The 27663-nt window shown below is 38.0% G+C and overlaps 1 protein-coding gene across 3 annotated transcripts in view; it reads left to right on the forward strand.

The window, feature by feature from the left end:
- Positions 1–27663, forward strand: part of atrnl1a (attractin like 1a) — a 465931-nt gene that overhangs the window by 182998 nt on the left and 255270 nt on the right. For 2 of the 3 annotated variants that reach the window (XR_015505851.1, XM_087279119.1), the window contains exons 21-22: positions 11603–11696; positions 27203–27255. Coding sequence is in view for 1 of the 3 variants with exons in the window: in XM_087279119.1 (XP_087135245.1) it covers positions 11603–11696; positions 27203–27255 (147 nt within the window). In the remaining 2 variants the exon portion in view is untranslated. Of the gene's footprint in view, positions 1–11602; positions 11697–27202; positions 27467–27663 lie in introns of all 3 variants that reach the window. The other variant, XR_015505852.1, reaches the window with a different exon arrangement.

The following is a 27663-nucleotide window of genomic DNA, read 5'->3' on the forward strand; positions in this document are numbered from 1 at the left end:
TGCATTCAAATCTACGATTGATTGAGAGAGTTTTAGTTTTTTCTACTTTTTCGGTTAGTTACAAACAGTCAAAAAACGCAGAAGTACTGTGATAACAGTTTGTAGTTCAGATATAAACACTGATGTTCATGGTAAAGATTAAAATCACTGTTTAATAGAACTTAACGCTGGTGAATGCTTTTGCGATTACTATGTGTAACCAATGGGTGGCGACAAACAACCATCAACCTTATGTCACTTAATAGGTTTTCAAAAAAGATATACCTAAAATATACCATTAAGTTTTTTTTTGTGTGAATTATTAAATAATTATGTTATGTTGTACAAGATGTTAGATTTCTATATTTAGCATCATCAGCAACAGTAGCAAAGATCATTTTTCGTTTTGAATATATTTGTTTTTTCAGCTGGTTCTTTCTTGATTTTCATTTTTATTAAATTTACAGGTTCTAAGTTATGTTTGTTAAAACCAATGGTTTTTGCAGTAATACTTTTGTACAAATGGAAAGCAAATGACATTTGTCTCCTCCCTCTTTTGCTGATCTGAAAAATGGTCAGATCTGTCATTCAAAAACCGTAGTGTGATCCAAATAGATGCCATTAAAATTCAGCTTTTTGCTGTAAGGTTGGAAACCTGTATATGTGTGCACACACACACACACACACACACACACACACACACACACACACACACACACACATATATATATATATATATATATATATATATATATATATATATATATATATATATATATATATATATATATGCACACAAACAGTATATGAATAAGCTATTAAAAATTCTAAAATATGCATTTTGTGCTTTGGAAAATCCCCTCAATACTAAGTTCAGCCATGGAGCAATACATTGATTTGCCCTAGCAGACAACATCAATAAAATCTTGAGTGTTAAAAAATTATATTTCCTTTGTCATTTGTCTCTTGTTGGCTGGCATAAAAGAGCAATTCCAGTGCATGCTGGGGGAATTCGAACGAAGGGTTGTGTAAAGAACAGACCTGCAGATAAAAAAGCCAACTTGCTGTAAAGCCTCTTGATAAAAAGCCTGCCCCCTCCCTCTCTCTCTATCTCTCTCTCTTTCACTCTCATCCTTTGTTCCTCTTTATTTATTTCATTTAGAAATATGACAGCCCTTTTCATGGCTGTATCTGGATTCAAATAAAACCTGTGTCTGGGAGTGCTGCCCCATGCTATTTAAACAAGTGAATGAAAAACATTTTTATATAGGGTCGCTCAGTGAAAGAAGCTAGTTCATTTTATAGTCTAATGGCATTGTATAATATGACACTTAGGGAGGAGAAGGAATTTAAGGCATGCGGAATCTGCTGACATCAGTTGTACCTGAGAAAACTTGCTACGTAGCATTACAAATACGGCCGTAATCTACAAATTGCACACCAATTAAGCCCGCTAATTGATGTGTACAGCATAAAGATGTGCGACTAGATCTACGTAAACACAACCTCACCTCATCATAGTGTGCAATCACCTCTGTGTCAAGGTGATGAATGTGCTGATAAACACCTGCATCTTTAGCAGAAAAAACCCTCAGATAATTATTAGGAGAACATGCAGTCGTTTAGTGGATGTTTTATTCCACCTGTCGCAGAGAGGAGTGCTATTTCTTTCTTAGGCAATCAAACTTTAGACTATTAGGTTACCTACAAATGATAAAAGATGAAAACCTGTTTTAGATAAAGTCCGAGAGCTCCCTTATCCTTCATTCTTCACTCTGACCTTTAAGTCTCCTTCAGTGAGGTGAATGAATCTTTTTTCGAGTCATTTCGCTCATTTTGACAAAAAAAATATTAAAATGTAAAAATAAAATAAATAATTTATTGTTTCCTTGGTCTTTTGTCTATGATTTTGTCAGCTCACCTCTTCTGACAGGTCTTCAAATTTGAGTGGTTCTTTCACATCACATAGACAGTCCCATATAAGCTTAACCAATAGACACAGTCTGAGCCGAAAAGATCCATGATTGGTTAACCATTTCAAGTCTGGTTTTTAAGTCGTTCGTTCTTCATGTGACAGCATGTAAAGAGGGATGACTCAAACATGAAGACTTGAGAAATAAATGGATCAAATCTTATTCTGGCTCTAAATGCATGATTAGCTTCTGTCTTTCAGCGACTCAAACTGAGGACTCGAGAAAGGAATGGATCAAATCTTTTTTTCTGCTATAAATGCATATGATTGGCTTCTGTCTTTCACGTGAAGAACAAATGACTCAAACCAAGGACTCCAGAGACGAATGGATCAAATCTTTTTCCTGTTCTAAATGCATATAATTGGTTTCTATCTATAACGTGATGAACGAATGACTCAAATTAAAAACTGTAACTGAAACTGTAGATGGATGGATCAAATGTTTTTATGGCTCTGACTGCATATGATTGGCTTCTGTCTTTCAAATGATGAATGAACGACTCAAACCCGATAGAAGACTTGAAAAAGCAACTAATCTACTGCTCCACCTGCACATGAGCGCATGCACAACTGAACAATTCACTCTCTGAGAGGAGTCATCGTTCTTGAGTCATGCAAAAGATTCATTCAAAAACAACTCATCACTACCATATAGGCAAGGCAAGTTTATTTATATAGCACATTTCATACACAGTGGCAATTTAAAGTGCTTTACATAAACAGGAATAAAGGAGACAAGTATAAGAAACTAAAAACAAATAATAAAAGTGATTAAAAACAGATAATACAGATTCAAAAGTGTTAAAACAGATTATAAAAGAATAAAAAAGAAAAGAAAGACATAATAGTGTGATCTGTCAGACATAGCACAGTGCTCATTTGGTAAAGGCACAGCTAAGCAGATGTATTTTAAGTCTTGCAATGTACAGCAATTGTCCAGAGACATTCGAAGTTCAATAAAGAAACCAAAAACATTTTCAAAAAATTAGGCCCAATCACAATTCTACCCCTTAGCCCTCCCCCTTACCCCTACCCCTCATTTTGCGCGTTCACGCCAAGGGGTAGGGGTGTCACAATTCTCTTTTGCTTAAAGACGTAGGGCTAAGGGGATGGGGTGAATAGCCGTTCAAATTAAGATTTTTCAGGACCACACTCGAAACCAAGGGGTAAGAAAATTTTCCAGAATACACCAGCCACAACTGCACCCGGAAGTAAGGAGACCCACAAATGAGTTTTTGTTTGTCATTATTACTAATTTTTACAACAAACAAGCACATGTTTTAATATATTTATAAGCGTCTATAATCCATAATCATAACTCCTGTTTAGCAGTCCCACAACATTCTGACACTTGATGACACTCGAATACCCTGTCAGTAATGTCTAGTGGCTGGGAATGGGCTTTTACAGTGTCTGCTATATTGTTAATGTTGTTTTTGGTGTGTTTACATAGATGTATATGGCCACAGGGGTTAAGTGCTCAGTATTACGGTCTTTTTTCCACATTGGATTCTTATGAAAACAAATTATACACCTTCAGTGATTGTCTGAAGATACATACCAAAAAATAACACAAATGGAATAACAACAGCAGTCGCATACGTCTGATCTCATATGAACCAAGAGATCGCGATGACATGATGATGTGTGCAGGTGCTGTAGTGCTGTCCCAATTCTAAGGGTTAAATTTTGAAGCCCTTCCCCTTAACCCTCAGTTGTAAGGGCCGAGGGGAAGGGGTAGGGGTACAAAAATCGAATTGGGATTGGGCCTTATTTGTGACATCAATTGTTTATCTGTAATCATATGAAGCTCCAAGAACAGCTTTGTTTGACGAAAAAAGTCTCCTACAGTATGTCTCCACTCCAATATCAACGCATGCCTAGATCTCAGTCTAGAAAGGCTCTACTCTATTGTGACTCAAAGTGCTTGAGGCTGACATAGGCAGGCATGATAGCGTGGATAAACAGCATGTAGGAACAGAGGAAGGCCTGATGATTACTTATCCCTGTTGAGAGACAAGAGTTTACTATGGTAGCTATAGGCCTGGCACGGCTAAGAGCCAACCCATAAACCCACTATAGAATGAGTTGGATCATATGGCCCATCAGTTAGTCTTAAAGGATGTGTGGGCAGGGGCTAAAGAGGAGAAGACCAGGGAGATGATGGTGATGAAGTAGCATGGAGCATGGCCTAGGATGGTACATTGGAGATCATCTCCGGAACCGTTATCTGTTACAAAACACCCTAGTGGATCAAGTTTTTGTCCTTAACAGTTTGTGATGTCCTTTGTAGCCCAGAAAATGTTCATTTCCACACCTGGGGTTAAAATGATTCAGCAGCATGGCCTCTTAGCAGGAGTTCCTTACAGCAGTTACAAATGCACATTGAATAAAGTTGTTGACCTGAGTGTTATATGATTTACTTTGTAGCTCAGCAAATCTGTATATCTGAGGTAAGAATAGTTTAGGACTGTCTCTTCTATGCCCCGAAAAGATTAATTAGAGCACATCTTAAGCAGCTGCTCAACATGTTAGTTGCAGCAGCAATGCATACGTTTAACTATAGCTTAGTTGTGATGTAAAAGAACACAACTTACATATTTCTAAATAGGTTCTGTGTTGTGTTACACACTTCTAAATAGGGTTTTTGTTGCACCATTGAACTTAGTTTAAACGTAACTTTATGTTCCAGCTAAATATTTGTAAAAGTATTTGCCCATGAATAACAATAGAAAACAGATGACAGATGAACCGCAAGTTGTCCCTCTGCTCACATCTTTCAATGGGAGTTTTTGTTTTGTGAAATTTTGTGAAATTTTCTTTCTGTTCCTGCTCTGTTGCATGTGTAGGCTATTTTGATTTTGATAAATTGATGTTCGGGCTATTATTTGAAGACATCTGATTAGGTATTATGTAATTCAGTGCAACTATGCATTACCTTACAGAGATGTTACAACATACGTTCTATAATAAGCTAGTAATATCTAAGCCTCTAGTGTGAACTTTAGATTTTAGTTTGTACAGTAACTGATGGCTGGTGCAACTGTACCAAGGGGAGGGCCATTTCCATACACAATCAGGTGCTGAAGTCATGGCCATCAACATTCATGGTTGTCACTGGAGGAACATCACCTTTTTCAAGGCTGGGGGCAGCCATAATCACAGCCAAATCAGAAGCTGGGAAGTTAACCTCGACTTTAAAATGGGAGGTTCAGGATTATCTGGGAAGGCAGCTCAAATTCCTTGTGAAGGAATGCAGGGTGGAATGATGGACAGTGTTAAATGGGATGCAGAGGCTATGCTGTCTGTGTAAGGTCTACAGCTGTGAAGAAGATGGCTATCATGTCTGCCATGGATGCTGTAGAAAGGGCCTCCAGATGAGTGGCTTAAGAGGGCTTAAGAGGTGTGATCTGTAGGCTACTGCTGCCTAGACACAAGTCAGAGTCTGAGCAACCTTTTTTGTTTGAATTAAGTAAATATCAGTTAAAGGGAGTTCCCAATACTTACATATCAGATCGTCAACCATATCACTGTTTACATTACACTTGCCTTACCAAGAAAGTGATTATGTTTAAATGTACATCAGTAATCAAATTAGTTTCTTTAATCTGAACATGACAATAATATGATTAAGTTGTTGACATGAGTTTTTTTTTTTTTTTTAATGTTCCTTTCATGATCCCATTTTACACCTTATAACACATAGTTCAATTAACGTCATTGCGTCACCACACAATCCACATTTTCTCTGGTGTTTCATTTTATTTTAATTTCATTTTTTTAGATTTTTTGACAGTAACTGCAGTTCCCCTTCGGTTGGGGAACTTCAGTGCCATAGAGTGGATGAAATCCATGAATGGGAGGATTCGGATCAGAAGCCGCTTGTCTGGAGAGTATTGAACGAGCCAATGAATGAAATTAATTGGCAGCGTAAGCTTGCGCAGGTGTGCTGCATCGGCAATTGTCCCAGCATATAAGCACACCTGAAGCCAGCAGACGCTATCCTTTTAGCTTCAGATCCTTTCTGAGTGAGTCGATGAGGGTTCCTCTTGCTGTTCAGCACTTCAGAGCGAACGAGTGTGTCTCCCGGTCCAGAGTGGGTCTTCGCGGTGGCAGACGGTCGAGCTGGGTTTCCCCCTTGCCTGCGGTTCTTTGGGTCCGGTCCTCCAGAGCGGTGCGTATTATTGCAAACTTTTCTAAAAGAGCAACACAGTCGTGCAGCACGTTCTTTTCAGGATGGCCTCCGACTGTGCGTTTCTGGATGCGGGGGTTTCCTGGCTCCGGATGATGGACACGATCACTGCATTGCATGTTTGGGGGTCCAGCATGTTAATGCGGTGCTCGCGGGCGGTTCATGTCGTCATTGCGATGCCATGACCGTTGCACAGCTAAGATCCCGGCTAACTTTCGTAAGAGAGCGAGCCACCCCAGTTGCCTCCTGTTCTAAAAAAGCAGCGGGCGCTCGGGTAGATCTGAGGGTTCCAGCGGGAGATAATCCGCCGCCCACGGGCTCGCGGACCTCTCACTCCTCACGGCGCTCCATCCAAGCTTCGGGTAGTGGGAGTGACCCGTCTAACCAGATGGTAGCTCTCACACTCGCTGACACCGGAGATCAGATGTCCTCCGCGGCATCGGAGGGTGGGCTTTCACTGTCAGACGAAGATCCGGACCCGTTCGCCCCGTCCGGGCAGGTGAGAGCTGTCAAATCGGATCCTGAAGCGGACATGTTAGCCGTGCTTTCCCGGGCTGCTTCGCCCGTCGGGTTGGAGATGGTTTATCCCCCAGCTCCGCGGCCGGACCGACTAGATGGGTGCTACGTAGAGGACCAGAAGGCGAAGCCTTCGAAGCCTCTCGTCCCCTTCTTCCCGGAAGTGCACAGTAGGCTCACACAGTCTTGGAGGGCACCTTTCTCTGCCCGTGCTGCGTGTACCTCCGCCCTCACCGCCCTTGACGGCGGAGCTGCCAGGGGGTATGAGGCGATCCCGTCAGTGGAGGCATTTTCGGTCAGTGACTCGTGCCTGGAATTCGGGCCGGATTACTCTCACGTCATCCTGAGACCCCGCCCCGGTTATGTGCCCAAGGTTCCTACCACCCCCTTTAGAGATCAGGTAGTGAACCTGCAAGCGCGGCCCCCGGAGGAGGCAGACCCAGCCCTTTCTTTACTTTGTCCAGTTTGCGCTCTGCGCATTTATGTGGACCGTACTCAGAATTTTAGATCATCTGAGCAGCTCTTTGTCTGTTATGGCGGTCGGCAGCAGGGAAGTGCCGTATCGAAACAAAGATTATCCCACTGGATTGTGGATGCCATTTCACTCGCTTATTCGAGTCGAGGTCAGCCGTGTCCCCCGGGAGTGCGTGCACACTCCACTCGGAGCGTTGCATCCTCTTGGGCGCGTGCACGCGGCGCCTCTCTAACAGACATCTGTAGAGCTGCGGGCTGGGCGACACCCAACACATTTGCAAGGTTTTACAATCTGCGAGTGGAGCCGGTTTCCTCAAGGGTATTAGGTAACCCCTTGGTGATTGAGGAGACAACTCGGTAGGGTGTTGAGACACACTTGCTGCGCCATTTTCCCTAACACGGAGATACGTGCGCCCTTTTATCTGTCAGTAAAGTTCCCCGTCAGATGAGCCCTGCAGATTCCTCCGTGGCCCCCGGCACTGACTCAGCGGAGGAGTCACTTGCTGGCCCACTACGTTGTAGGTCTGCCCGCTGGTCAGCCCGCGTTTTGGGTATAGGTGCCTGCTATGTGTGATCCCCACTAGGCGATCCCATATGCTTATTCCGCCACGGTTAAGTCCCCCCCCTGGGTGGACCCGTGTCTTCCCTCTCCGCTAACCACTCTTTTGCTATGCGTACTCCCCCTTTTTAGGGCTAGTCCATATGTAATTCTGCCATCTATCCCCCCTTGGGTAACGGATGGCCTCCGCAGCGTCCTCCCTATCGGGATTGCACGCTTCCCAACGTACTGTCGTATTTTCCGAGAATTATCTAGATGCTCACGACTTCCCAAAAAATATATCTAAATCCGTAAAACTTCTGTTGAAGTAGGATAAATTAGGGCCAGGGACACGTTGGAGGACCGCGCCTCCCATGATGTGGGTGTGTCACGCTTGCTTGACTATCTCCTCATCGGGGGTGTTGGTAAGGTGCAGTCACTATGGCGCTTTCCATACTTCTCCCATTCGTGGATTTCATCCACTCTATGGCACTGAAGTTCCCCAACCGAAGGGGAACGTTCGAGGTTACAGAAGTAACCCTTCGTTCCCCGAGGAGGGGAACGGAAGTGCTATACTCCGTCGCCATAATGACTGTCCCTTAGCTGTTTGAAAGTCTCTTCAGCTTAAAAGGATAGCGTTTGCTGGCTTCAGGTGTGCTTATATGCTGGGACAATTGCCGATGCAGCACACCTGCGCAAGCTTACGCTGCCAATTAATTTCATTCATTGGCCCGTTCAATACTCTCCAGACAAGCGGCTTCTGATCCGAATCCTCCCATTCATGGATTTCATCCACTCTATGGCACTTCCGTTCCCCTCCTCGGGGAACGAAGGGTTACTTCTGTAACCTCGAACGTTTGGCGGTTTTACTTTCATTCAGGAACATTGGATCATATGCATGCCCCAGCCCAACAAACTGAGGTATTGGATGCACGTATGAAGTTTGAACTGCTAAAAGAGTGTTATTTTAATGGAATATGATACTGCATGATGAATGGAAAGAAAAAAACTCTGCATTTCGCAATGCGGGTAGAATATCCTGTCACAAAATGTGATGAAAAGTCCTATATGACGGTAATAGTTTGATTGCGATGTTTACATGTCTGTACTACACTTCAATAATGCGACTAAAATTGTCACATGTCTTAATTCGATTTCTGTTTAGTTTGATTATGACCTTAATCGGAATAAATTAATCAAAAATCACTGTTTACATGATAGATTCTTAATCAGAGTATTGTCTTAATATTATTGAAATCGGATTATTGGTGTCCATGTAAACATACTTAATGACTGATACAACGTTCCAGAGAGCTCTGTTATATATGGTTATTTTGGATTTGGCATTTTAGAGTTATGTCATTACGTTAATGTTATTCTTGTTGTATTCTTGAGTTATTCATATTGTATAGGTGTGCTGTTCTGGTTTGTCATTGAGTGGTAAAGAATAGAAGAGTCTTGTTTAGGAGCCTCACCTCAGTGATGCTAATCTGCTTAATGAACTCTCTCTTTGTTGAGTAAATGGTCTCTGCTCAGTGCTTAAACTGCATTTGTGTGTGCGTGTGCGTGTGTGGTTTCATTTTTAAATTACTGTCTGATTACCTTTAATGAGAATTGCATCTGTAATGAGAAAAAGGAACACTAGAGATGTTGGCTTAGGTTTGTTAAAATAGTTGCTGTTTATATGCAAAGTGTGTTCTGCCTATTTAGACTTTAGAGTTCTACTTACAGGCACATTTGATCTGAAAATATTGCACGTACTAGACTTCATGAGAAAAGTGTTAAATTAATTTGTTATTTATGAATAAATGATTCCTTTGAGTAGGATTCTCTCAATGAATAGGTCGGTTAAGTCCAAATCAATGTTTTGTCTCAGAGTTTCAAGTTACTTACTGTTCAGTTTTTTTTTTTTTTTTTTCTCCTCAAGAAAAGTCAGTTCACACTGTGGCCGTATTTACTATGCCTCTGGGCAGCATTTCAGTCAAGCAAGACTAAATCCTATTTACTTAATGATATTTTAATCTCAAATAATGCTTGTCAAATTCACATATTAATAAAATATTACAAAACAAATCTGACATAAGCTGTCTCGTAAACAATGTTTCCTACTTTCGCATATAAATTTAAAAAAAGTATATTTTTAGTCCATCAAGCCTTATAGCATGTACAGAGACATGTTGCACAAAGCCAGTTTGGGTTTATTTTGGGTTAGAGATTGCAAGTAAAGTCATGTTTATTTGACACATTAAGCCACTCCCAGTCTTTTTGTTCCAAACTAAAGCTTTTTAGACTAAAAGTGTAATGTGAGGTGGACGCTGACAAAGGAAGTGCGGATCCAAACGCAAGTTGATTAAACAGAATCGTCAGACAGGAAGCAGTCAACATAGGGGCATACAGGTATATGCAGATATATTTTGATATAATCTATCTATAAAATTTCACCAAATGATTGATTAGTACTATTTGTAAAAAATATATAGTCAGGTTAAATTCTTGCTAACAGCAAATAATTAATATGACTTTTGCTTTAATAAACTTTTAATTTTCTTAATAATGGATATCAAGGTAGTTCGGGTATTGGGTTAGGGATGTAGAATAAGATTAGCAGAATTTGTAGTTTATAAGTATTAATAAACAGCCAGTATTTCAATAACATGCATGCTAATAAGCAACTAGCTAATAATGAGAACTGGTCTCTAAAGTGTTATCAAATGTATTAATTTTGATTGATTGGGATGATTCTGCAGGGGAGTGTGTCATGCATAAAATGTAACAAACAAACTACAAGCATTGATGTATGCAATAAAGCAAAGCTAAAAGTAAAAAAAAAAGCAGTGCATGCTTTATGAGTTTGTATATGTAAATGTAAAAAAATACTCAGCAAAGTCAACTAAACATTGCATTTCTTTGCGATGAGACACATTGCGATATCAATGCTGAAACCATATATTGTGCAGCCCTAGTTAATAATAATGGCTTTAAATTATTTCATTTATTTTCATTCGACTTAGTCCCTTATTTATCAGGGGATGCCACAGCAGAATGAACCACCAACTATTCCAGCATATGTGGTATGCAGCAGATGCCCTTCCAGTCGCAACCCAGTACTGGGAAACACGCATGCAGTCTCATATTTACACCTGCACTCATATACTGGGCAATTTTGTCTTTTCACTGTGGGGGAAACCAGAGCACTTGGAGAAAACCCACCCGATCACTGAGAAAACATGCAAACTCCACACAGAAATGACAACTGGCCCAGCCGGGACTCAAACCAGTGACCTTCTTGCTGTGAGGCGACAGTGCTAACCACTGAGCCACCATGTCAACCCTGGCTTTATATTAAGATTTACATTTAAATATTAATATAAAGTTGCTTAAATACATGACGTTAGAGCTCTTTGTGAACCTAAATTATTAAACTATAGGATTGATTAGCGTGATCTAATCATATTTTCTTTAAGTTGCCTACTCAGACTTTCGCTGCACCAGCAGTGTTTATTTCTGCCTCATAAATGCATTATATTTCTGTAAATGTTATCTCTTAATCTTCAACAGGGAAATGAATTGCTGGCTGTCTCACATGTGCATGTGTCACACTTTCAAGTGCATATGATCCAGAGTTAAACACAAACTTTGTGATAAACTCTGAGCTAACAGAGACAGTTTCTAGCAAGCTTTGTGAAACCCTGTAACCTGGTTTTAACCAGTTTGGAGATGCTGGTTTTGTAAACCCAGAGTTTGTTTAGCTCATTTTGTGGAACAGGCCTCAGTTGGGAATCAAAAGTTTATATTAATGAGTTTACATTAACAGTGATGACAATAGCATTTCAGTTTTGAAACAACATGCGTTTGAATAATTGTCTACAGAATTTATTTTGGAGTGAACTATTTTTTTAACACACTTCTTCCCTTTCTGTCTTTTCCTCAGCCTGCAGATGTAACAACCATGCCAACGTCTGCCACTCCAGCTCAGGGAAATGCTACTGTACCACTAAAGGGGTCAAAGGAGACCAGTGCCAGCTGTGAGTATCTCTGCATAACCTATCATCTTCCCTGCATTCTGTCATTCAGAGAGTGAGTGACACACACACACACACACACACACACACAGACACACACACACACACACACACACACACACGCACACACACACACACACACACACACAAACCCTTCAACTAAACACAACGGTGCTCTCATTAGCATCATAGCACATGTTTAACCCTCTCATAATGTTCTCTGGTATTAATTCCCACCTAAGTGTCTTTCTAATCCCAGGACATTAATTTTAATGGCAACCTCTGCTGTGCTGTGTCAGCAAGCCCCCTGTTCATAGTGGCTAAGGGAACTTATCAGTGGCTTAAATAGCACTTTTGGGGCTGACACTGTGCCCTGTGTGTGTGTGTGTGTGTGTGTGTGTGTGTGTGTGTGTGTGTGTGTGTGTGTGTGTGTGTGTGTGTGTGTGTGTGTGTGTGTGTGTGTGTCTGTGTGTACATACTGAAGTCTATAAAGACAGAATGCTGTGTGGATGTGTTTGTAACAGGCTGCTCCACCGCCACTGGCACTGATAATGTATTAAGCAGTAATGAGATCCCCAGGACTTAGGCTGACTTCTCAAAAGTTTCTCTTTTCTACCCACCCTGCATCTTTAAAAAAAATTAAATAGCACTTGTGTAACCTGTGGGTGGATAGTTAGATGGCACGCAAGTTCTGTAACTTCCAATGCATACCTGAATGGCATGGATGGATTTGTCTTGTTTGTTGGTGCTGCTCAGTGAGGTGATTGCTGTCCTTGTTGATGTTTCGCTCATGCTGCACATCGCATGGCAGTGGAACGGATGTACATGTAGGTTTGTTTACTGTGTTACAGTACACTGACATGACTCATACAGTAGGCTCTGGTTAGAATTTTATTTTTTAGTTATAACTGCTGCTTCTGTTATTTTGACGTTATTCTGTTATATAGTGACGTTAGTTTCTGCAGTTCAGCCGCAGATGTGAGGGAATGGTGAAAAAAAAAACAGTTCCTCTCACAAAAGGGTTTTGAGACTCTCCGTGTTTGATTTTCTTTTTTTATACAGGATCATGCCATCAAACTGTTGTATAAACACACTATCACACTTATAGCAGTGCGATTTGGCTGTATATCATCACTGGTACGCCACCCACTAGTACTAATATACAGCCACATCACACTGCTACTCGTGTCATATTGCTCATACAAATAAAAATATTATATGTTTTCGATTTTATTTTTAAATAGCATTAGTTTGATGTACTTTGGTCCAATTAAACAATTAAAACACATGACTTCATGCTTTAATAAGTCACATCTGTGTGGATTATGTTGAGACATATTATTGATCTCTCAACATTCTTTATGAAGAAAGTAAAAACCTGCAATGTAAAAAAAAAAAAAAACAGAGGTGAGGGCTATAGTAGTGAAAAGTTAAAGTACCCGCGCCATTACATTAAGCACTGGACCTTGTTGAAGTTAGCGAAAGCACATCAAACGATTGGTAATAATAATAAAAAAAAATGAATAAATGTAGTTTTTTTATAATAGACACAACTTTGATGCTTGTATTAGCTCCAGCTCCACATCCACAACCTGACACATTGGGATAAATTAAGCTTTGCAGTCTCCGTGGTCAGTCCATTACTGTCACTGTGTCTGTTTAGCTCAGGGAACCAACCCGTGACATCAGACACAGCAAATATCCCAAGATGGTGCCCCTTGCACTAAAATATCAAAATAATCAAAATTGTTAAATTAATCGAGTTTGTTATATATATATATATATATATTAATTTAAGTGGAAATCATTTAGCAAAATAATGTAAACTGAACTGACTGCTTCACTTCCACTTTAACTGACTAATTGAGAACATGACAGATGCTTTTACCTAAAATTGAGAGTTTGTCAGCATAGTCTGTATGTATAAATACAGTTTCAGCTTTCAATGGTTACATTTTTTCAGCTTACTTCAAGCTATTTTCTTTAGCAATCAAGAGGAATCAAAAAACAAAAAGGTTTGAAACCACTTGAGTGTGGGTAAATAGTGCAGACAGTTTCACATTTGAATGAACTATTCTTTAAGTATGAAAATATAAATCCAAGATATATAAGGTAAAATTTAAAAAAGTAAATACCCAATAATGACTGAATGAAAAGTAGACCGATATGGTCTTAATATTTAGAACATCCCTATTAAAAATAATTCATTTTATAAAGGACCATGAGAAAAAGGAAAGAAGGAAGGGAGGAAAGAAAGAAAGAAAGAAAGAAAGAAAGAAAGATGTAATGTAATTTTCTAAAAGATTTATCCACATTCCCATACATGTCTGCACTGATTTTGGACATGACATTCTCTACAATAGATTTAAATTTAGTAAAACATTTCAATCAAACTGAAACTACACTATAATTGACTCTTATTAGTAGATAAGAATGTTACACATCATCAAATTTGCATTTATCAAGCTTTCTATCTCATCAGGTTCTTATTAACCAGCTTCACCAGCTAGACTATCTACAAACCAGCATCTTAAGTCAACCTTTTTTATTTTTTTATTTTGTCCACTTGTGGTTGCATAGTCACCAAGTTTACGTGCATAAAGTGACAAGCACTCAAATGTACTTTCACATCCCCATGGAAACCGTTGAGGTGATTAAAGACGGTGATTCACCCATCCTGAACGATGGCAGATGAGTGTTTGAGACTTACATCCTGAATGCTGAATCACATAACACCTCAACAACCGTTCTTCAGTAATGACCATGATCCTCAAAATGAATGATTTATTAATCAAATTGCATGCAATAGTAATGAAACTGTTTGTTGGACACATTGATGGATCCATCTCAGACCCGTTAATGGAGCCCCCCTACTGTCTGCGTGCAGATTTGCAAACGGATATGAGAATGTATCTGCTCTCATTTTTGGTTTGTATTTGAGTCTGGATGTTTACGTCTGAATTTCTGGCTCTGCATATTTATCCGTGCCCCATTTTATCGTCAGATGTGCCTGTTTATGTGTTCAGTGAAACGAGCCAAGTAAACTGGCCCAACAGCTGTGAGTTTATGTGTTTTGAGAGATCGTTTGTCTTTTGTGTTTTTGTTAATAACATGTCTTCTGCATTTGTATTTTGGAATACTGAAAGGCCACACAAGTACAAAACCTTTAAGCACTCTTACTGTTTGTTTTACATTCTGTTGATAGAGTTTACCGACTGTAACAATGAAGTGCACTTACTAACTTGCTAATATCAATTAGTGTCACTACTACCTTAAATGTCATAGATTCAGCAAGTTGATAGGCACATTTCTTAAAGAGCCCCTATTATAGGTTTTTGAAAATTACCTTTCGTGCAGCGTGCAACACAGCTCTAGGTGAATGAAAACATACAGGGGATGTTTAAATCTGAAAGTGCACCTTGTTTAAAAATATAGATAAAAAAAAAGATTAGACTCATTTGTCCGGATCTTTTTCCTGTTCGCATCGGCTTCGACACGAAACAATACCAAACATGAAGAGCTTGAACGTGCCTTTCCGTTCAAATGCTTGCAGTATGCAGGTGTGTGTGGTAGAGCTGTAATAGGGCCATAAACGTTAGGCCTGGTAGGGCCGAGCCCAACAGAATTCGGCCCAAGGCTGACAAAAAACATTTTGATTGACGGCTTTTTTGACCGCAGTCAAAATTCACACTTTTTGACTTCTCCGTCATCATTTGTTTCACCTTTGCAGGGATGGATTTTAATGTTGTAACAAACGATTTGATTACTTTCTCGCGCTAATCGAAATGCATCACAATGACTGTTCATTTACCATGCAAGCCCAAGACTGGCCCGACCCCGTCTAAAATGATAAAAATTAGCCAGAATTTACCCGAACCCATTGGGTCCCACCGAGTCCTGTCAGGTTCAGGCAAAGATCTTCAGCTCTATTGTGTGAGACTAATCATGACTGAAGATGAGTGAACATTAATAAATGAACGTTCTGGTGATTAACCCTCTACTGCACGGCGTAACCATATGGTAACATGATACGCATGTTCATTTCCCTGCCACTGTTTCTTTAAGACCAACATTTTTTTTTTTTTTTTTTTTGTTGGAAAGAGAAGACCTTAGAGTAGCCAATGATGTGCTTTGGTTAAGTCACATGACATGCTGTGTTTTTCTGTAGGACAATTTCTTACAGACTGGCATTTATTGTGAGTAGTTGCTAAATGCAAATGTAAACGTCAATAAAAACAAAGGATCAAATTATGTCAGATCCACAAAAAAACCTGAAACATCACCTCCAGTAAGTTATGATGACATATTCACAACTCAAAACTTTTTAAACCAAATTAGTTTTTTGTAAATCGATCAAATGTGTGTTACCAAATGGCAACACTGTACATTAGTGGAACACGCAATACTGCAATGGAGTGCCGTTGTGTTGTGTGTATCTGGAATGTTTCATTTGTACCACCATGTGTATTTTCCTCCTCAGACTCGTCTATCCTCCTTCATTTTGAGTTTAGTGCCTTTCTGGAAGCCTGAATAAAGTTCTGAACCTCCAAAAAAAAATAAAAATAAAAATAAAAATAAAAAATACTGCAATGGGTTAGCGAGCTAGCAAGGTGAGCTGTGAACTTTTAAGTTGTAGCAATAACAACATGAATGGTAAAAATATAATGTTGATTATTCATATGTTAATGGCATTTTCATTATGGATAAAATCTAGTTTTAATGGCAATACTACTTTTGAATATATATCAATACAGGGAACAGTGTATTAGCGAGCACCACCATGTTCTATGGTAATATAAAGTAGAAAAGGACAGAACTGGCTATTCCTGCAGATGAAAGTGAGGGTGAGATGGGTTTTAGTAACCATAAGAAGGATGCAGACTGGACATTTGATAGAGTGAGTTCAGGTAAGTTAGCTCAGATGCAAATAAGACAGGCGTAGTATAGTATAATAAATATAACCATTGTTAGCTAGTAGCTATATTATTCTAATGCATCTGGATATGCTAGACTTGTTATTTATTTGTTATAATATTTACTGGAGATAATATTGATATTTACTGTATACATGATAATACAATATTATGATTGTTTTCAATAATATTCAGCAAAAAAAGAATAGAATAAATGAAAGCTGTTAGAATATGAGTTGTGGTAAAGTATGTTTAAGGTGTCATTGATAAGTTCTGAGTTAAAGCTCATAGTGCTGCAACACTAATTAAATTATTAAAAAAAAAAAAATATATATATATATATATATATATATATATATATATATATATATATATATATATATATATATATATATATATATATATATATATATATAAATTATAAAGAAAAGTTTTAATTTTGAAATTTCTCAGGTAGATCCACTGTTGGAAGTTGTTATTTCATAAAGTACCTTAAAAAAAGACTTTTTTCCAAAATTTTTTTACAGCACTTCAAGTTAAGCCATTTTAAAAAAACAGTCAAGTATTTTTAAATTTTTTTTACAGGTTTATCATATTGCGTGCGAAAGAGGGTTAATGCAATAATACATCCTGCAACAGGGGATTCGTGGCCATTTGTTAAATGAAGGATTAGAAAAGACTATTGATGAATGGGACTAGACAGAGCTAAACTTTAAGAAACTTTATCAGTTCACAGTACACAGTTCATGGGTCAGTTTCTTCCTCCAGTTCAAACATGTAAGTCTGATTAAAATGGTTGCCTCCTTGTTTTCTCTAGCTTGCAAAATGTGTATTTAATTGTGTTTTGTTACTTGTAATCGCTCCACGCGGCTTGTACTGTATCTCGTTAACTCTTTATATTCTCATATCTTGTCACATTAAAAAATGTGACGTGTGCTGCTTTCTTTACGGATTTAAAGGCGTTTGTGAGCTCTAGATCCTTTGCCTTTTGACGTTGCTATGGCCATCTTCAGCTGTTCCTACACATGTGTGGTTCTCAAGTTTTTAAATAGCTCATCTTTTGCAACTGTGTATTAATACTGAATGCGTGTCATTGGTTAAGAATAGAGCAATATGCTGGTGTTTAACTGCATTGCTTTAATGCACTCCTGCATTGGTCTCACACATATACTCATGCACTCTGGCTACCTCAGCAATGTTGACAAGTCATGGTGGGCATTTCTCTCTGTCTCACACCAATCAGTGCAGATTAGCATCGCGCTTAGGAGGGGTTTGGGAACAAATTTAAAGGTCATTTAAAGGTCGCCGGGCATATTAAAAAGTCACATGATCTTTCTTTAACGATACTATTATGTTTATTTGTAGAAACTGTTTCCCTTGGTCATGAAGCACCAGGTGCTACTAATATATCCTATTACATTGCACTACTCAAAAAAGTTGAATCTATTCATCCAGAAATTCTGAATCCACAGTTCCCGTGAAGTTGTGTTTTATAAGCTCCCAGAAACACCCTCATTTATGGCTGCACCCAAGTAAAATGGGCTTTCCTTGCATTAATGCTTGGATAAAACACCTACGTTTCTTTTGATTAAAAATAATGGCTAATTTGGTGGCTGCAATTGGAGCAAATTCCTGCATGTACCTAGACCTAATGGACAAAAACGTTCAGAAAAAGCTTTAAAGGGTCACGAAACACCAAAACACATTTTTTGAGCTGTTGACAGTCATATATGTGTCCCACACTGCTAAAAACACTATTAAGACACCTATATTTCACTAAAAAGTGTAAATTGGTTGTTTTTGCGTTATTTCAAGCAAATTCGTACTTCCTGTTTGAAACGAATTTTTGAAGCTGCGTCACGGTCATGACATAATGGCCTGTATTCCAGCCTGCAGACTGGGCGTCTGTGCCAGAGTGAGTCTTATTACGTCTTACAGTGTGTTGCATTAATGCATGAGTAAGGCTTGGTTCAAACCAATCAGCGCGCTCTATTGTGCAACTTCATTAATATTCATTACTGTGTTTACACGACATAGACGCCACGTTGTGTTGACAAAACAAGCGTGAAGTGTTGCTTTTATAGTTTGCTGCCGTTAAGTTTTGTTTTCATTTTCTCTCTGTGAGAGCTCAGACTCACGTGTGGATTACAGTGTACGCGACGCTCGACAACAATAACTTACGTGTCCAAGGAGGATTATTGTTTACCTGAGAGCTGTTCTCATCTGCAAACGCTGAGATCTGGAATCGCTTGTAGTATTCTCTTCATAAAGACGCGGCTCTAGTTGCTGGTGATTGTCCTGTCTCTACAGATTTGGTAAGTGAGCGACTAGTGCTCTTTGTTTATTCAGTTTGTTCGTATCGAACTAAGTTAACTATTGCACCGTAACATGTTAGGACCACAACCAAACTTTAACCTTGTGTAGGGTTTTTACCGCATTTAGTGACCGGAATAACACACGCGGCTTTCTGACGCTACCTGCCGTGTGTATCTAAGTTTCCGTAAAATGCTGAGTTTTTTTTTTCTCTCATTCGCCGTGCGATATTAAACATTGCATGAAAAATGCACGCTTAGAGCAGATCCTCGAATCAAATATCTCGTTTGTCGCGAGGGGCATGAATAAATTCCCTGAATGAAAGAGCCAAACTGCAGTTAAAGTCCACCATTTAATAATTTGGCAAATAATTCCACTACAGATGTCCATGTAGGTTAAACACCATCTTTTTCTCCTGTGTGTGAGTATTTTGACTGAAACTCGCGCGTGCCCAAATAGACACTCCCACACCCTCCCACTTTAGTTCCTCCGACACTCCCCCCTAAACAGAGCTGGACATGCCCACTTTTCTGACTTTTTCCAAAGTAGAGGTGTGAAAACACCCTGCTGAAACGAGGAGGTTTCATGGCCCTTTAATAGCAGCAGAGAAGTGACAGAAGCAAGCATGAGTGATTTATTTTAGTGTCTACAAACGTAAACCATGAAATATGTGCAGTACAATTCAGTTTTAATTAAATATAATTAGACATTTTTTTCTCTCAAAGTTTTGTTTAATTTTAATAAGATCAGAAAATCTTTTGAAAAAATGTGTTGAGTTAAGCTAAAACATTTGTCCATTTGCTCTTACTGCACTACCATTTAGGAGAAACAATTGAGATATTAAAGCCATCTCATTTATAATATCTTTCTCTATGGGTCTGCCGGGTCACGGCTCATAAATGCTTTTTTTTCCCTTCAGTGCTATTTTGAAAGCAGTCAACTCTGCATGACAAGGAATTCAACTAGTGATATATATAGAGAAAGAGAGTGGCACAAAGTGAGTGAGTCTCTAGAATCTGTGAGACAGTGCACGGCAAGGTCTCTTTCAAGGTGCTTTCCTCTTTGTTGCTTTGTGTCTTTGTGTTTGAAAGCGCGAGGAAGGGCGAGAGTCAGAAGGAGAGAGTGTGAGAAAATAAAATGAGAGCGAAAGACAGATCAAGAAAAAGACAGATTGAAGGGAGAAAGAGAGGGAGCTAGCAGGTGGCCCGTGGCCTGTTTTAGCCTGTTTCCTGTAATGAGCTGAGCTGTCTGTTGTGCACGGCGGGAGAGACGAAGATCTGCTTCTCGTTTTGAAGCTGGTAGAGGACGGAAAGGTAGTTCACGAACACAGAGTTCCTCTCAGCTTGATCCACCTGGTATGGATGTTGCGTTTAGCTGCTGATGTTTGCGTGTGATATTTTGCCATATAACAGTGCACTTTCAGTTAGTGTGCTATAGCACTCTGCAAGTTTGGTTGGATTTAAAATAAAATTGCTCTGTTAGTGCAGATCATTTGAATAAGTGTTAGTGCCGGTGGACAGAGTTTTGGTTTAGTTAAGATTATCATGGACATTGACATCTAAACAAATTATTCAATGTTCAAACACAGGCAACCTAAAAAGCCAACACAGACTCGTTGTGAAAATGTTCCCCATATACATTTCTGTAGACCACAAATTTTGTAGCCAGAGCAACGTGTATGGCTGCCTTTTGTCTTTAAAAAGAATGCTATATTGTGATACTTTTGTGATACTGCTACAGCTTCTGTTTCTTTTCACGCTACTAGCTGACCACTTGACTCCTTGTGGACAGCTTTTCCTCTTTTACTAGTTTGCCTAGTAGCTCGCCATGTACATTGGCGGACTTGAGACGCAGAGAAGAGTTGACCGCGACAAGAGGGGTTTGAGTCAGGCAAAAGACAGTTCCAGAAAGCAGGTAAAACATAAACAAAAGGCAAAGATAAAATAATCAAGTAAATAACAGGATGAGAATGTGCTAAAAATTAGGCTGACACAAGGGCTTTTCTTTTTTCTGGATTGCTTTTTAAATCACTGTCAGTTGGGTTAAGAGAAGTGGGTGGCCAGGTCAATTGGCGTTTTTGGAAACACCATTGGTTGGGTTCAGGGAAGGGAGTGAATGGGGGTATCAGTCAGTCAGTCAGTCAGTTGGTCAGTCAGTCAACATTGGCCTCTAATGGATTTAATCGAGAAGAGCAGGTGCGAATGGCAAAGGTGTGAATGGCAAAGGTGCGAAGGCAGCGCCCTCTAGTGGATTCGCAAAAACAAAATCTGCAAAAAACCATACCTCCTGGGACGTATTGCGTTATCTCCAAATATGGTTATAGGGGTACGTAATAATATTTAGCTTGTGTTGTAAAAAGGAAAGAATGCTCAAGCATATCTGAGATGTATTACAAGTTTTTTATCTTAGATTTTTTGCTAATTCATATTGCGGAAGCAAATCTTAACTTGATTTGAGATTCTTATCTTACAAAATCATTTCTTATCTTTAGCTAATCCTTTCTAAGGTTAGAAAGTTACCTTAGTCGAGTTAGCCTGAACAAAACCGGCAATCTCATTTCAGTGCTGCAATAACCTGAACATTAAAAGCGGAAAATCCCTGTCGGCTGACTTGAGCTTCCTCATCCACTAGAGGCATGGAATAATCATTGAAAAAAAATGCATAAAATGGATATATCAACAGTTGTAATGCCATTATTAGACAAAACAGTTTTTTTTTCCTTTGGTTTTTGAATAATTTTGAAGTTAGAACATTTGTCCGGTTGCTCTAAAATTATTATTATTATTATTATTATTATTATTATTATTATTATTATTATTATTATTATTATTATTATTATTATTATTATTAATTAGTTTATTTATTTATTTATTTATTTATTTATTTATTTATTTATTTATTTATTTATTTATTTATTTATTCATTTATTTATTTATTTTATTTTATTAATATTTTTTTTGTCAAGTTAAGGTTGGTAATGCTGTATTCACAGTGCTGTCCATTGCAATCCAAGCATTGAAATGTCTTCTTGCAGCAGTTTTTTTATTTGTATATGACTGGAGTTCTTGCCATTGTTTTAAATCCTTTTCACATTTTATGCGTTCTTCTCGAGTTCACAGCTAATAAAAATACTAGCACACATGCAAATATACAGCAAGTATTCAACCCAGTTGCACACAGCATATACACATAAAAAGTATTTTGTCTTTAGGTTCAGTCATAAATATGACACTCAGTGAATCAGAAACTCCAGTATTTTTCCCCTGGAACAAACAAATTGATATGAACTACGACTCTGAAACTAATTTGCATGTACATTGTAAATGCTCACTGAACCACAATAATCTGCACTTATTTTATTTTAATTTATTACTTTATTTTATTTTATTTTATTTTATTTTATTTTATTTTATTTTATTTTATTTTATTTTATTATTTTATTTTATTTTATTTTATTTTATTTTATTTTATTTTATTTTATTTTCACATCTCATACCATATCTTGCTAACTATTTATCCTCACTGTGTGCTCCGTTCTGTACTTTTTGTTTCGTTTTCTATTGTTTATTTGTTTAAATGAGCTCAAAATTGGGAAGCTTATGTTGTTGTTTTTTAGCTCGCAAAAGGATGGCAGGTAGCTCCTAATGTTTAAGCTCACTAGAGTGCAAATTAGTAAATGTTTAAAACAAATGTTCTGTATAAGTGATTATGATTTATGAAATTATCATTTAATTATTCATTTTGGATGATATTTTGCTATGCTATTGGGTATATTTCTTATGCTATGTTTGCATGCTACCACAGAGTGAATATTCAGAGTAGGATAGTAAACAATATAGAGAGCGCTTCACAGGTTGTCATTGTTGAAGAATGTGAAGAGACTTTCAACCAGCACAAAAAATAGTTTGTGAAGACAATCACTTACTGCACTTCTAAGATAACTTTGTTTAGTTTGGTTTTTTTTCTTTTTTTTTCTACTTTCTATACACAAAAATGTACGGTAATTACACTCATTCGATTTGACTAAAATATGTTCATTCAGGAGCAAAAAACAGAGCTGGTAAATTATTCATTTAAAGACATTGCACTTTAAGGAAAGTCCCAGTGTCATCATTCTGACTCATTGTCTTTGGGAGAGCAAAAATAGCAAAACAGACTCTGCAATACTGAATCTGAAAGTTATTAAAAACGTATATGTTTGTATTGAATTGTTGTGTGAATTTGCAGTAGTGTTAATATGATCTTTGTGAATGGTTGCATCAGTTTGGTACTTGAATATCATATATATTGAAACAAAGTACAAGTATAAGACATGGGAGAAATTCAAACCGTAAACCATCAATCTTAACTATTACTTTTGCATTAAATCATTCAGCAAACTTTTTTTTTTAAAGTTAATTAAAAATGAGATGAGGTAATTAATTACTTTATATGACTTATTTTGGTTGCCCTAGCATTCTGTACACATACTAATAATTCATATCAACCCTACCATTTAAATTTACCTGGTTATTTCAACATTTGTCAAGCCAACATCAAAGTTTGTTTCAAGCTACTTATTATTACTTTAATAAAATATAATTTTTGGCTGTTATGATTTTTAATTTCATTTCAATGTAATATCCCTTTTTGTAATGTTGAGAGTTGTGTGTGTGTGTGTTTGATCCATGAGGAAGCCGCTATTTAATTAGACAGGCCCTCCTGAGGAGCACTCAAGCGAGAACGCTTAAACCCCGCAAGCAACAATCGCGTGTGTTATTGTGAGACTCTCACACACACACACGTAGCTGTCTCAGTGTGAAATGTGGCACTCGGAGGATTTATCTGCTAATTCGGTCTCCTGCAAGGAGACACCACACACACACTGTTTATTTAGTCAGGTTTGAGGGTCCGTCGCTGTGTGGCTGGAAGGATCAACAGTGGGCAGTTAGAGAAACACTCTTTTCCTCTCTCACCTGTTTCTCATCTTTCTTTCCTTTCAAACTAAGAGAGCAGTAGGACTAGACAGATGACTAGAGGGCATGCCCATTGTCTGACACCTGCTGTTTTCATTTTCCATCCCTTTATTTGTTCTCTCAGTCCTTGTCTTGTTATGTCTTTCTCTTGCACTTCTTTTTTTTTTTTGGACCTCATGTTGTTCTGAACTGGGTTCACTTGCTTTAATTTGCTGTCGTTCAATAGCAAAGAAGTCAGTTAAACCTGGAAAAAATACCTGGCATTTGCATTCATCTCTGGCAGTTATGTTGAAATACGTGCTTTAAAAAAAAGAAAAATAAATCAACAAAATACACAATTTAATGAAAAGAAATGCAGGATGAGCAACAATGCCACATAAATGACACATAAAACATATCCTAACAAATTTCAAGGAGCTAAAAAAACTGTTGCACAACTAAGCTTAATCTGTCATGATCAAAGTCAAATGTTGAAATTAATGAAAAGGTTTTTTGCATTATATTTGGATGTGTACATGTAATGTGTACATGTAACGACCAGATTTCTTGCGACACGGGAATACATTTCCAAGATAAAATTTTGTAGTAGTCAGGAACTGTGGTGTAATTTGAGCGGGACCGGGCAATCTAGCAAAACAGCATTCATGAGTCCCAACTTTATTTCGGAACAGCATATCTGTGACTTCCTTATTCTTACTGAGCACCAGTACAGCTAATGATCACGACTGTTATACTGTACATGATGAATACATGAACAGTGCTTTCTGCACATGCTTTTATTCACACAGTCTGTGTAGCATCATCTGCATAACGGTCCTCAGAGTGTAATAATACATTCAAATGGATAAATTTATATATATATATATATATATATATATATATATATATATATATATATATATATATATATATATATATATATATATATATATATATACTGATCTAATAATATAATGTATCTATTATTGTATTGTTAAACTATATATTGTGTCAGTGATTTGCATAAAACATTGGTACCTCTATAAATATTAGTTTGAGTATAGTATATTAGTATTTTTACCTGGCGACGCAGTTGCGCAGTAGGTAGTGCTGTCGTCTCACAGCAAGAAGGTCTCTGGGTTCGATCCTCGACTCAGTTGGTGTTTCTGTGTGGAGTTTGCATGTTCTCCCTGCGTTCGCTTGGGTTTCCTCCGGGTGCTCCGGTTTCCCCCACAGTGTGGCCCTTTAGGCCCATTAGTCCAAAATCTCTAAGAAATATTTCTAGTACTTTGTTGTATCTATGCCATGCAGGCAAAAGGGGGTCCAATGCTGTACTAGTATGGTGTACCTAATAAAATGGCCGGTATATATATATATATATATATGTATGTATATATATATATATATATATATAAATATATATATATATACCAATATAATTTATGTCAATGCATCTATTGATATTCCACTGAATCAAATTGAAGCAAAATTGTATTTTGAACTATTGAGAAATGTCACATGGCCAAAATTATCAAAATCATATGACAAAACATCAGATTTACATCCCTACAAATGCTCATATTAAATGCAGAATTAAATGACATTTAACAGCATATATAAATAGAACAAAGCTGTTTTTATCGAATTTATGCTGACTTTGATGCCAGTCTCTTTCTCATGCCCTCGGCCACTTCTCCACTTCAAAGGGCAATTTGGTGATTAATCATTTGTGTTTGCCCTGCTGGTCTATCCATCCATCTGTGTGTTTATTGGGATCTGAATACACACACATGAACTCGCTGCTTCTGTAGCATGAGGTGAATAATAAACAGCCAGTGTTTACATGCCAGCAATGAGTGCTTTAAACTAAACCAGACATGCCACTGTGGTCTTTTCTTTCTTACATTTTTCTCGTACAATCTCGACTGAATATGGTGATACAAAAAGGTCATGAAAAAAAGCTTTTAAAAACCCCATCTACACCTTCGACCTTGATCCAAAAACTTCCAAAATAATTTTCTCTACAGTGCATTACTGCTTAAATGGATGCATGTTTCTCAATCTCTTAGAAAATGGTGTGTTTATGGAGTGTATTCCACTCATGCTGGGCTTTGCTCGCCTCTGTGATCCTGAGAGAGTAAGCGATAGTTGCTTTTGGCACAGCATAAAGGGTTTTGTTTGGTTTGTCAGTCTGAGTTGATCAGAAGTGTGGTCTCATCCTCCTCTTCGGGCCTCTTCGGAGCGGGGCACCTGACGGCCCGTCCACAATAATCAGCTCAAGCGCGGCTAAGAATATACTACCTGCAGCATAAAGAATACCACCACACAGCTCTGTGTGGTTCAACAAAACAACAGCACAACACTTGACACAAAAGCATTGCTGTTTGACTGCATGATATCAAACAAGTTTTATTTCTTAAACTCACAGAGGTTGTCTTTATTTATATATTTATATTTTGAATTGTATGCATTGCAATGTATTGAAATATAACATATTGATGTGATGGCAACTCATTTTCAGCATCAGTATTTATGTTTTAGTGTCAAATCACTGGAATCATATGTTGGCTTGATGCTCATGAAACCATTCTAATCATTAGTGGCTGTAAACACAGCAGAGATGCTTAATATTTTTGCTTGGAAACTCAGTCCTGGAGGGCCGGTGCCCCGCATATTTTAGTTCCAACCCCAATTAAACACACCTGAACCAGCTAATCAAGCCCTTTATACTAAAAAACTTCTAGGCATGTGTGCTGAAGGAAGTTGGAGCTAAACTATGCAGGACACCGACCCTTCAGGATCGGGTTTCGACACCTCTGCTTTAAACCATAACATAGTTGACAGTAACATAGGCTAAACATATAACAGGCTATACAAGTACTTTTACTGAAATACTGAACAATGATGTGCAGGCTATTGTGTAGCAGAGGTATTTATGGTTGAATATTGTGCAAAAGAGTTATTTAAGGTTGAAGCAAGCAGTGCAACATGATTGTGGAACATTTATAGTAAACATCGTTTTCCTTATTGAGTTCTTGTAAGATGGAGCTTAAATAAAATAAAGTGTCAGGTGCATAAAAAACTGATTGTTTGAAGTAACTAGAAGTAACTAGCTGCTTATCACAAATTATATAGAAATTGTATTATTTTGTACAATTTATAGAGTCATACAGGCTGTAGATTAGCATTCTAAATGTGCATTATCCTTATGAAAAGATATTGCATAGTTCCTACAGAGAAATCAGCTGAAATTTTCTGTTGATGCATGGAACTAGTTTCCATGGCTGATTTGTTTTTCTACGCTTGTCATGTTTGTAAACGTATTGTTCTTTCTGTTAATTTTCTGCAGATGTGATTCTGAAAATCGCTATCTTGGCAACCCACTAAGAGGAACATGTTACTGTAAGTAACACAGAAACACACACGCATGCACACACAAACACACAGGACTGGATGATATGTTTCACAGTTCTACCTCAGTATTTGTAAGTTTATTTTTTGATATTGTATTGGTCTTTTGCTCTATATTTTATTTGTCTTCATTCATTTTTCCTTCGGCTTAGTCTATATTTCAGTGGTCGCCACAGAGGAATTAACCGCCAAACTATTCCAGGCATATGTTTTACACAGCAGATGCCCTTCCAGCCACAACCCAGTTCTGGGAAATACACACATACACACTCATTCACACACACATACACACACTCATACACTATAGCCAATTTAGTTTATTCAATTTACTTACTCTGCATGTCTTTGGACTAGGGTTGGGCGATATGTCAAAAAAATTATCACAATATATATATATAT

The sequence above is a fragment of the Danio rerio genome, chromosome 13, assembly GCF_052040795.2.
Source record: "Danio rerio strain M-AB ecotype USA chromosome 13, GRCz13ab, whole genome shotgun sequence".
In the NCBI taxonomy this organism is placed as follows: Eukaryota; Metazoa; Chordata; class Actinopteri; order Cypriniformes; family Danionidae; genus Danio; species Danio rerio.